Genomic DNA, 12,075 nt, shown 5'->3' with positions numbered 1-12,075 from the left:
TCAGCCCAATGGTCATTCCATTTTAATAATCTGGAGGGGTTTCAGTCCAACAATAAAATGATTTCAGGGTGTAGACACCTTCTAAGCTATTATACTTCACAGAAAAGGCTTTGCCAGAATGGAATGAATGAAAAAGAAAGAAGAAAAAGAAAAGAAAAAGAAAGAAAAAGAAAAAGAAAAAGAAAAAGAAAAAGAAAAAGAAAAAGAAAAGAAAAGAAAAGAAAAAAAGAAAAAGAAAAAGAAAAAAAGAAAAAGAAAAAAAGAAAAAGAAAAAAAGAAAAAGAAAAAAAGAAAAAGAAAAAGAAAAAGAGGTTGAGAAAATTAAAATGAAAAGAAGAAAAATATTAGCTACCTCTTGGTTATCTTTGTTTTGGTTTGCCCAGAAAATCTTATGATAAAGCGTCTCCATTGAATTGCTGGAATCAGTCCGGTCAAAACAATGTCGATCCAACACTTCCAACGTGTGCAAAACCCGACTAATGGTCACTCCTGGATGTGGAAATTAAGCAAGCATTTAAAGAGGTTAAACGAAGCCAGAACAGCATAGTACAAAATCATCAATATGTAGGGCAAAAGGGATTTTAGGGAAGTGTCATTCTCAGCATGTAAGAAATGCCAACAAAACCAAACCTGACGTTCTAGACAGCCAGGAGCTAAGGGGCACGGAGTGAAGAATGCCCCCACAGTCACTAGGTGGCTCCGTGGAAAAGCACCCTTACTCAGTATGGGGACGGATTTTGTAAGGATCAGAAACACGCCCTAAAGGCCAACATTCAGAAGCACTCCTTCTTCTCTTGTGTGCTGTACCTGCTGTTGACTCTTGGCACTTGTCAAAAGACCACCGAACTTCCACCGCACGGCCTCTTTGTTTTATCTGCTGTTCCACCTCATAAATCCTTGCCCGAACCTGAAAGATAATCGCTTCTAATTAACTTGTGCTTGGAAAGCCACGGCGGCTGTCTAAATCATGCCGGGTTCTCCCACGTGAGCACAGCATCCTACAATGAACCGCAATCCTGACTAACATCATAGCAAGTTTAGCCTGTTGCCCAAGAAGCACATTTTAAAATTTACAAGTGGTGGCTCAATGCCAGTTGTCAATAACAAATGCTCCCAGAAAACTAACGCTTGCTTTATCACAAGTGAAAATGTTTGTAGGATTATCATATGGGAAAGTGAAAGCTCTACCGTATCCTTCTTGAGACATTCTTCTATGTATGAAAACAACCCCCCCCCAAAAAAAAAAAAACAGGCATGTTTTATTAAGAAAAATGCTTGGTAAAAAACAGATTTTTATTGTCAACATTAGTCACGATCCTGCAGTTTAAGATTCTTAAGTCTCTGGACCAAATAACCCCACACTAATAAAACTAACTAATAAAAACACAGTTATTAAATATCACAGAGTACCAACTGGGAGAGCCGCGGTCATGTATTAGAACCACCACCGTAACCACTGTCTGTCTGGGTAGCACAACTCTGGAGGAACTGCCCCGCAAGAGGGAAAGAAGAAAAGGGGCAGCGTGATGGACGTCTATGGTTCAGAGAGGCTACATACTTGCCCCAAGTTCTCCAGAGAGAAGGGGGAGCAGGGTTGGGATGAGCATCCGAGATGCTAAAACTTGCTTGGCCCCCATGCCATGATGCCCCTCAAGAATGAAAACACCCATCGAACCCCCGTAACGGAAAGCCTACCTGCTGATTGAAGGCCGTGTTCCCACCCGGCATGGGGAGGCTGGAAGGGGCCACCTGCAGCAGATCCAGGGGCGAGCCTGGGTTCGCGCTCTTATTGTCGTTTGTGGAATAGTTCCACACCAAGGCACTTGGGCAACAGAGAGTGACAGTCTGGAAATGGAGCAGGAAAATCTTGATATTTAAAGGAATGAGAAAAGTATAATAGCTTCAAAGCAAAAAGGATGCCTTATCATAACCATACTAATAGTTTCCTATCAGTAGGTTTAGAATATGCACCGCTTACCCCATTCTCAACGTTTCAAGTCCTAAGACAAAACTAAGAGTTATTAATTTGAGGGATGCCTGGGTGGCTCGGTCAGCTAAGTGTCTGACTTCAGCTCAGGTCATGATCTCAGGGTGGAGATGCATGGAGCCCCGAGTTGGGGCTCAGCAGGGAGTCTGCTTCTCCCTCCCCCTCTCCCACTGACCCTCCCCCTGCTCTTGCTCTCTCTCTCAAAAAAAAAAAATAAAATCTTTAAAAAACACACAAAGTTACTAATTTGAAAGGGAGTACAAGGGATCCCTGGATGGTGCAGCGGTTTAGCGCCTGCCTTTGGCCCAGGGCATGATCCTGGAGACCCCGGATCGAATCCCACGTCGGGCTCCCGGTACATGGAGCCTGCTTCTCCCTCTGCCTATGTCTCTGCCTCTCTCTCTCTCTCTCTGTGTGTGTGACTATCATAAATAAATAAAAATTTAAAAAAAAATGAAAGGGAGTACAACTACTGAGAAAGTAAGAAATATTATAATTCATAAGCTAACATTTCAGCCCAGAAAAACCTAGGAAAGTTAACAAAAACACAGTAATCATCACTGAAAAACAGTCGCTTGAAACAATTTTTTCATGCAATTAGAAAAATGAGATGGAATTAGGACATGTTATTTCTAAGGTTTTAAAATCTAAGTAGGAACTTTTTTTTTTTAATCTATGAAATAATCTCTGAGATAATGCAGTAAAATAAATGTTGGACAGGCAATAACCCTGGACCAGCAGGTGACAAATTTCTATAAAAAGCCAGAACAATAAATGCTTTAAATTTTGCAGGTCACATATTCTATAATCTCTGCCACATACTCTTATTTTTCTTTAATAACTCACTGAAAATGTAAAATGTATTCTTAGCTCCTACGCTGGATTTGGCCTCCAGGGTCTGTCAACCCCTAACCTTAGACCCCTGAAGATGTTTCTTACTCAAGCAGTTTGCATGAAGCACTTTCGATGACCATCTCACCCCTGGGTCACAGAAACGCCCCGAGGTAGAAGTGTTCCTCCCCAAGTCTACCAAAGAGGAGCATGAGCCATGGTGGAGGTTAGTAGCTGATTTCAGCACGCGTGCCTGGAACCACTACACTAACCCTCCTGCCTCCTAAACGCAGATGAAACAGTAGGCTCCAGTTTAATCAAGCACTTACCCTGTCCTGCACCCCTCCCTGCAAGCTTTCAGTCATCGTAACCCCAACTCTATGTGGTAATGAAGTAAGAACGGTCACCGTCCCCCTCACACCCAGGAAATGGAGGCTCAAGGTTCAAGTTAGTCAGTGGCAGAGCAGAGGCTAAAATCAGGTCTGCGATGATTCTGAAAAATAGGGTCCTAACCATCGTGCTGTGGTGCCCCTCAGCGATAGACTCTGTGAGCTTATTAGAGAGGGAATGTAGTATTTCTTTCTTTTTTTTTTTCCAAATGCAAAATTGTTAAGAAAACTAGATTCTGAGGTCTAGTGGACATCTTGGTGGAAACCAGACAGCAGACGTGAAGAATGTCGAGTCCCTGAGCCCCACATCCCCATCTCCTTCCTCCTGTGTGTGAGAAGGTGAGGGCTTCTCGTCTCCTGTCCATGAGGGTGCTCTTCCCAGTGTTCTGAATTCCAAAGCTGCCAACATCCAGGGCACTGACCTATCAACACTCTGTGGCTCCTGTTCTCACTCTCTACTAATTTACTCTCAGTGCAGAAAAATAAGTTTTTAAAATCTCCACTCACCTAACAGAAATCTCTCTCTTTCCTTCACAGGCGTGTGTCTCAAAAGAACAGGTCGTATTAGTCCTCCCCACTCCTCACTGCTCCTCAACCCACCTTAATACGGCTTCTCACCCACTACTCAACCGATCATCAGTGACCACTCTCTTCTCAAAGACAATCCAGCCATCTTCTGACCAGACTTCCCCAATCTGCTGGGCACTGCTCACTATTAATTCCTTGTAGAAACTTTTTGCAGCACCTAGAGAAGCAGCTCAACGTGGCAGTGACGAGTGTGGACTCCGGATCCAGAATGCGTGACCTACACCATTTCATCACTAATGCTGCAGCAGTAAGACTGGTTCCAATCTCACAGGATGGTTCTGAGAACTGAATGACTTAATATAGGTTATAATTTACAACAGGGCTAAGAACACAATAAATGCTATTACTAGGCTTGTAACAGAATTCTATTCTTAGTCTCTTGTCCTTGTCTCCATAACAAGACTCTCCTCTTTCTGGTCTCTCCAGGCTGGCCACATTTTCATGGTCACCTCCATGAACTTCCCTTTGTCCACCTCTCAACCACTCAGGCCTGCCGGGTCCGCTGGTCGCCTCTTACTGCTAACGCTTTGGGTAATCTGACCGCCTCCGGGGATGTAGGCCAGCCAAGCTGCCGAGTGGTTCAAATCCACACATGGGCCCAGCTGTTTCCTCATCTTCAGAATGAGACACGTAACAACCTCTTGAACATATCCATTTAGTGATGTGAAGGGATAAAATAATCCAACACAGTCCAAAAGCGAACTTACCCACACTCTCCCAAACTGACTTCTTGGCCTTGTGTCTCTCTTTCCCCTACTTTGCCACTCCCACAAATCTTCCCTCTATTGTGGCCAAAACAAATCTAACTAAACCGCACCACTGAACATGTCATTTCCCCGGCCTCAAACCCTCCAATGGTGTCCTAATCCTAAGACACACAGGGAGCCTTCTATGCCCTGACCCCCCACAGGCTTTGTACTTTATGTTCCATTAATTCCAACCTGCACGCACAATGACTGATAGGCCCTCTGGCCCTTTTCTCGTGTTGTTCCCTCTGCCAGCCATTTTTAACATTTTTTTTAAATGTTTAATCACTATATAGCCTCATACATAAGCACGATATAACCTCCTGTTATAAGCCTGTCCTCTCCACAAGACAGTAAACACTACCAGAGTGGAGAACATGTCTTTATGGCCAGCCTTGCCCCAAAACCCCTTAGTAAAGAGCAGGACACATTAAGAGCCCAGGCAACCTGAACACTAACCTGCAAGCTCCGCAGGACAGGGCTGTACCTCATTCCTGACAGTACCAGCCCAGTGGTTTACATGCTCCTGGATGTTCAAGGACCACGCAAGCAGTGATGCAGGGCAAATGAAGAGAGCCTGATAAATTACCTGGACTTTAAAAAACAGAGAGGGATGGCAACCAACTTCAGATGTGGACTGTGGGAGCTACGGAATGCTGCATGGAGGAATGGTCTTCCAGAAGAAAAGTTATCCAGCAGACTTACTCCCTGGGTTCCCTGAAGGATTTTTATCATGGAACTGCTGCATGGCATCATACAGGACAACTACGATAACTTTCTCCTACACAGAAGCAACAGGTCTTCACTCAGCTTGATCCAACACAGAGAAAATGAAACATGAAATTTCAATCTGCAAATCTCGTGGGTGAGGAAGAAACCGGAACTGGAGTGTGACGTGAAAGTTGATGGTCCAGTTCTCAACCCGGTGGTTTCCTAAACCGCATTTTAACATTAAGTAGCAAGGGCCAGGGACTTACCTGCAACATACAACTAAGTCCATAAACCAGAGGGCCGTGCTGTGCACAGGAGAGGAAGTCTGAGAAGGCCAGCTGCACAGGGCTCATGACGGGGCCAGGGGGGCCAGGGCTGGGGGCCCCGATGCTTGAGCTGTTTGGTCCTATCATCATGTGGGGCGAGTGGGCAGCCAGGAGGCTGGGGCTATCGCTCAGCAGCAAGGCAAGACGCCGGGCACAGAAGTAGGCAAGACGACGAGACAGGTAAGCCGACTGAACAAACTCATCCGAATACTGAGAAGCACAAGGACACCAGGCTTCAGTTAGGTCTGATATTATTCAGTGAAACAACTATGTTAACACAGACTTTTTTCATTAATGGGGGAAAAAAAAAAAAAACCTTCTAAAGTACTATAGAAACCAGTGCCATCAACCAGAACCACATGCAAGCCACATATTTAAAGTTTCCAACAACCATTAAAAAAGTAACAGGAGGGATCCCTGGGTGGCGCAGCGGTTTGGCGCCTGCCTTTGGCCCAGGGCGCGATCCTGGAGACCCGGGATCGAATCCCACATCGGGCTCCCGGTGCATGGAGCCTGCTTCTCCCTCTGCCTGTGTCTCCGCGCCTCTCTCTCTCTCTCTCTCTCTCTCTGTGACTATCATAAATAAATAAAAATTAAAAAAAAATAAATAAAAAATAAATAAAAGAAGAGAAAGATGCATGGTAGAAAATATTAGGCCAAATTATTAAAAAAAAAAAAAGTAACAGGGAATATGAAATAATAATGTATTTTATTTAGTCTATTATATTCAAAATGCCATCATTTCAACAGGTAATCAACCTCAAAAGATTTAGATTTTATACACTTTTTCCTGAACTACATCTGAAATCTGGTGTGCATTTTACACTTAGAGCACATCTCAAGTTGCACCTGTCACATTTTAAGGGCACAAAAGCCATATGTGGCTTAGTGGCTACTCTAATGGACATGGACACAGACCATCACAGGGAGGACACATGGGATGCTAGTGTGGTGTAGTCCCCAGCAGGGCACTAGGGAGAGGAAGAAAATCGAACAGTGCTTCAATTAACAAATTCATACACTAACATTCCAAAAAAAACTTTGGGTTTTTTTTTTTCCTAATAAATTTTATTCAAATAACCTAAATTTTAACAGATCTTAGAGCAATCATTAAAACAGGAAGCTCCCAGCCCCAGGGACTCAAACAACATCAAAAGAATAAAGACGACCCTCTGATCCTTAAAAAAAAAAAAAAAAAAAAAAGATGATTTGTTTTCACAGAAATCTGTGTGAATCAAGAGACAGTAATTAAAGAGCTGTCTGCTTAGCTCAGTGACGGAAGCAATCAGTGGAGGTAAGAATACTTTAGAAGGACATGTGGTTAAAAACTCTGAACACGGCTAACATAAACGATTGCCTCTTGATCAGATGTTGTAGCATCAAGACATTTTTCCCTTCTATTCCAGAAAGAACTGTTTTCCTCTTTCACATCAACATACTTAACCATCCTTATCAGACTCATTTCCCACCCATAAAAACCAGCGGGCTCATGGTCACACATACTATACCTGCAGCATTAGTGGTAACAAGAGTTTAAGAAGGTCATCATCCATTGGTCTGATCTTTTCTAAAACATCCAAGATCCATGTCAGATATTCATGTTTTTCTAGCATTCCTTCCTTCAATGAACAAAGAAAAAGTTACACCGATAATGTTAAAAAGCAAAACCAATTAACATTCTAAAAAGAGCCCGATTACTCTTACTCTTATGCTTAAGTGTAATTTCGCTAGTAGTATTTTTGCTGTTGTAGTAAAATATGGTCTCCTGAATAACAGTCCATGTTCTAAACAAAACAAAGACCCAGTGTGATTCTGTATGGTTGGTTTGGGGTGGGGGTGAGGAGCTTCTGTTGTTTTCATTTTTTTTTTTGGTAATCTGCCCCATTCTAAACTGAAAAAAGTTAATTCAAAGTTTTCAGACTACCAGGACATGTCAAGTGCCTGGCTGGATTTCAGGGGAGTATGAACTTACAGGAGAAAACTTATTCAACGGTGCTAATTATAAAGAACAAAAGCCCCCATCACACCATCATCTCAGCAAGCAGTGGAAAATCCCATCAGATCAAATGCCTTCCTATTATCCCTGCCTCCATCCTAAAATTAACTTCAGATACTATGACCTATGTGTAAAATATAACCTTAAACATCAACATAATGGCCTGATTAATCATTAACACAAAAATGAAAAAAAAAAATTTTTAAAAAGAAATGAAAAAAATGTCTAATAAAATAATGTATACATATTCCAACATACTACATTAAAAATAACAACACATCTCAAATTTCCAAAATGGTAAGCACCATTGATATTTTCATCTATTACCCTCATGTTAACACACATGCATTCATACAAATACACAATTCCTCTATGACATTCTACGCATGTACGTATTCAATGTCACATTAGAGTTTTGTGTTTTGATTCACATCATGAAAGAATCTTCAAACGAGGAACAAAAATGACAGGTCTTCTGGGAAAGGCACTTATGTTCTTATAATCGTTTTCATAACAACTTCAGTGGTTACCAAGAACTCCTACTTTATTCCTAGCAACATCATCACACCTATTTATCACCAGTGCTCCACTACAACCATCATCAACAATCTGTGTGAAACTACGCTGATCAATAATAGCTCTAGTACTAAAAAGATTACAGTGACACCACACTGACATGATATCAAGGTATCTACCTGTTGTTCGTTCCTAATTTTTAAAATGCTTAAAATCAAAGAGTTAACAGGTCACAGAAAAAGTACAGTTTAAAATTTTAAGACCTATGAGCTTTGAGTTAATAAATTAAGAAAACAGAATTTTGTAATTCAGGAAGAAGACATGGCAAATCCAAGGTCTAAAAAACTAAGTCTTCACAAACCTGACTTTCAACAGCTACATAACATCTATCCTCAGGATGTTTTTGTGGATGTACCCACACCCTTATTTCTGCGCATGTGTCCATTAGTGTATATACTAAGTCAGTTTCATGTTTTAGAATATGGCCAATTTATAAGAAACTTTTAAATTTCAACATTAGGGATCCCTGCGTGGCTCAGCAGTTTAGCGCCTGCCTTCAGCCCAGGGCATGATCCTGGAGTCCCAGGATCGAGTCCCACATCGGGCTCCCTGCATGGAGCCTGCTTCTCCCTCTGCCTATTTCTCTGCCTTTCTCTCTCTCTCTCTCTCTCTCTCTCTCTCACATGAATGAATGAATGAATGAATGAATGAATGAATAAATAAATAAATAAATAAATAAATAAATAAATAAATAAATAAATTTCAGCATTAATGTCCCAATTAAATTCATCTCTTTAGGACTTAACTGCTTCCCATACATAAAGCAGATACCAATTTCAGGGCTCCCAGTACATGAAGTAGTCCTTCCAAAAATATTAAACATGCTGAGAGACACTTTTTCAAAGATGAAGACGAAATCCTCAGCTCAGTAAAAGTCTCAAAGGCTCAGGGAAGAAACAAGGGTAGTCCTCTGCTAAGTGGAACTAGGATTTGTAAGCGTGGTTTTAACTGGCTTAAAACCAACAATGCTACTTCCCAAGGAACCAGGCTCTTCCCTAGTTTGAGCTCTTAGAAGTCACCTACAACCTGGAAATTATAAGGCTCCAAGGGGAAAATCAAGAAGCCACACGTCCTTTTTACCCCCTTCCTCTCTGATCAAGATATCAGGCAGTGAAAGTCTCTGCGGGTCCTACAACTTCAGCAGAATAAACTCCTCTCTCCTGCCTCCCCGCTAGGAACAGACAGGCAAATAGCAGCACACGCGCCCTCTTCTGGTCAATATGATTTACATCTGCTTGTCCAGAGAGCATCCGTCACTGCTCCGTGCCCCTTATTCATCCTCCTTACTTGCCCTTTATACAGCCGCTGAGCCAAATTCAGATGACCCTTCTATGGAGAAACTAAGCCCTATAGAGATCTAGGACACTAGAAACACCAACACAAGTATCTTTTTGAATAAATGTATCCAATTTTTGAAAAATAAAAGGTTTAGAAAGGATATTTAAGAGAGAAATTAAAAAAAAAAAACTGGGGGGATCCCTGGTTGGCGCAGCGGTTTGGCGCCTGCCTGCCTTTGGCCCAGGGCGCGATCCTGGAGACCCGGGATCGAATCCCACGTCGGGCTCCCGGTGCATGGAGCCTGCTTCTCCCTCTGCCTGTATCTCTGCCTCTCTCTCTCTCTGTGTGTGACTATCATAAATAAATAAAAATTTTAAAAAAAAAAAAAATTAAAAAAAAAAAAAAAAAAAACTGGGACACCTGGGTGGCTCAGCAGTTGGGCAGATGCCTTTGGCTCGGGACGTGATCCTGGAGTCTCGGGATAGAGCCCAATCGGGCTCCCTGCATGGAGCCTGCTTCTCTCCCTGCCTGTGTCTCTGCCTCTGTGTGTGTCTCTCATGAATAAATAAATAAAATATTAAAAAATAAATTAAAAAGAACTTGCTCTCTTCTTAAAAACATGCTGGACACCCTTGAGTTTCTTGAGGAGGTTACCTGGAACATGTGAAATGCCAGCTTCTCATTATACTCCCATTGTTTCATGGCTTGCTCTACATCCAGTGGCACAGGCACAGGACCATCACCTGTGCTGGAAGCCATGTGGTAAAAGTCGGAAATCTTGGCCAACTGCTCTCGAAGATATCTGGTAGATATTTGTGTCCACTCTGCATTTAAAAAAAAAAAAAAAAACTAAATTTCCAGAAACAATGGATATAAGAATTAACATTTTCTCCCCCACTTTCTGATTATCTTAAAGATGTACATATACAACAAACGTCTATTACATCAAAGTGGTTCTGGCATGCACAAGCATTGTACAAAAAAAAAAAATGTGGAAATGTGCAATGTGGAAAGCCCTACACACCCAGCAGGAATTGTACAAAAAAAAAAAAAAAAAAGCACAAGTACACCCACCCCAGTAATGCAATGTGGAAAGCCCTACACACCCAGCAGGAATGTTGGCCAGCTCTTAGGTGGGAAAGGCAGCTCTTCCTGGGTGTCTCTGTGACCCCTAACGTAGGAGGAGAGATGCCTGCACTTTGAGTTATGTACATTTAGCGATGCTCCATGTTATGCTAACAGCCTAAAAAATATCAAATCCACAAGCAGGAAACAGAACAGAGGAGGTGAGCACCTCAAGAAATCTCAATTCTACTCCAAAAGAATTCAAAATCCTCCAGATGCAACTCTCTTAGGGTAAATGTCTCTGGCTCCAAGTCGGATTTCAAACATGCCTAACTAAGATCTGTTCCATTTTTGTCAGTCATAAGAGGACCGGAATCCACCGTGGCCCTGACAGCATTGTGACCTGCACTCCCCCTCCCCACAGCCTCCGGAAACAGAGCGAGGCCGCCTCTCTGACAACTGACAACCATCTGGACCTTCAGTTATTCTGCTCTCCTCAACCAACACAAGATGCCTCAGAACTCAATCAGGAAGAGTAGTGAGCAACAAAAGGTAGCAGACTGGAAAGGAAATAGAAAAAGTACCATTACAAAAAAAAAAAAAAAAATCACTAAAATTATTCAAAAATGTCTGCCAGAGGGGCACAAATTAAATCAGTGTGTTGCCTCTGGCAACCGTGAGGGATGTGATGCCAACTTTAGCCCATTCTGTGGATAAAAATGTAATAATTGCATGCTCACAGCCAAATTTCCCCAAGGATTAGCGAAACTGCATTTCAGAAGAAACCACCCTACTGAAACGTTACCACACAATGCTGTTTTCCCATTATCCTGGCAATTGGCTCTCCCGCCTTATTTTTAAAGGAACCTATTTTGACAAAAGTAAGAGCAGAAACTCAACATCTGCTGAGGATTGAGGATTTTTATTTTTTAAGTACTGTTAAAAGTACCTGACAACAGTACCCAGAGAAAACTGTTAAGTCCTGGTCTGAACCACTTGTTCTCATTGTGTCTTATTTAAAATCAAAATTCAAAGGCACATGTTAAAGTCTTTATAAGCCAATGCAAAAAGATGAACAGATACTTAGGTCAACATTCTGTTCCTACTCTAGTATTTCTACAGAAAGCACCACCAATAACAGATATTATCACTAAAATTCATCTATTGCCATTAAAAACATGACAGTAAATTATCAGTGTCATCATCTTCTGGTGCCCCCATTACGGACTAATAGTCTCATGACACTCATTTAACAAAACAAAATGCCAACCATCAGATGAGACAAGTTTAGCTTAGCTATAATAAGCAAAAACAAAAATAACAAGGATCCAAATCCTAGCTTTTGTGTGCCAAGCCTTGCTATTAACTCCCTCTCAGTATGGTACCATCCTCAATACCCCCACAGAATATTTGAGCCTCAGGAGCTAAAAATAACACACATATTCACACACACCCCTACTCTGTCCAGGGTGTATTTTCCTTTTAAGACTGTTTTTTAAAATGTGGAAGAAATATACACAAAATACATAATGCAGTATGAAAAGAAAAACATCTATAATACTTTCACCCATAATTAAATATT

General features: G+C 41.7%; 1 protein-coding gene across 8 annotated transcripts in view; it reads right to left on the bottom strand.

Moving 5' to 3' along the window:
* The window catches only part of MED12L (mediator complex subunit 12L), a 323,809-nt gene that overhangs the window by 248,118 nt on the left and 63,616 nt on the right, over positions 1-12,075 (bottom strand). For all 8 annotated transcript variants that reach the window (XM_072727143.1, XM_072727148.1, XM_026015744.2 and 5 more), the window contains 6 exons: positions 10,083-10,252; positions 7,087-7,197; positions 5,519-5,788; positions 1,696-1,845; positions 808-907; positions 353-489 (listed from right to left, as the gene is read on the bottom strand). In XM_072727143.1, the coding sequence (XP_072583244.1) occupies positions 353-489; positions 808-907; positions 1,696-1,845; positions 5,519-5,788; positions 7,087-7,197; positions 10,083-10,252 (938 nt within the window). The remainder of the gene's footprint in view (positions 1-352; positions 490-807; positions 908-1,695; positions 1,846-5,518; positions 5,789-7,086; positions 7,198-10,082; positions 10,253-12,075) is intronic.

This window comes from Vulpes vulpes, chromosome 11 (assembly GCF_048418805.1).
Source record: "Vulpes vulpes isolate BD-2025 chromosome 11, VulVul3, whole genome shotgun sequence".
In the NCBI taxonomy this organism is placed as follows: Eukaryota; Metazoa; Chordata; class Mammalia; order Carnivora; family Canidae; genus Vulpes; species Vulpes vulpes.
This window is presented reverse-complemented; position numbering and strand designations above follow the sequence as displayed.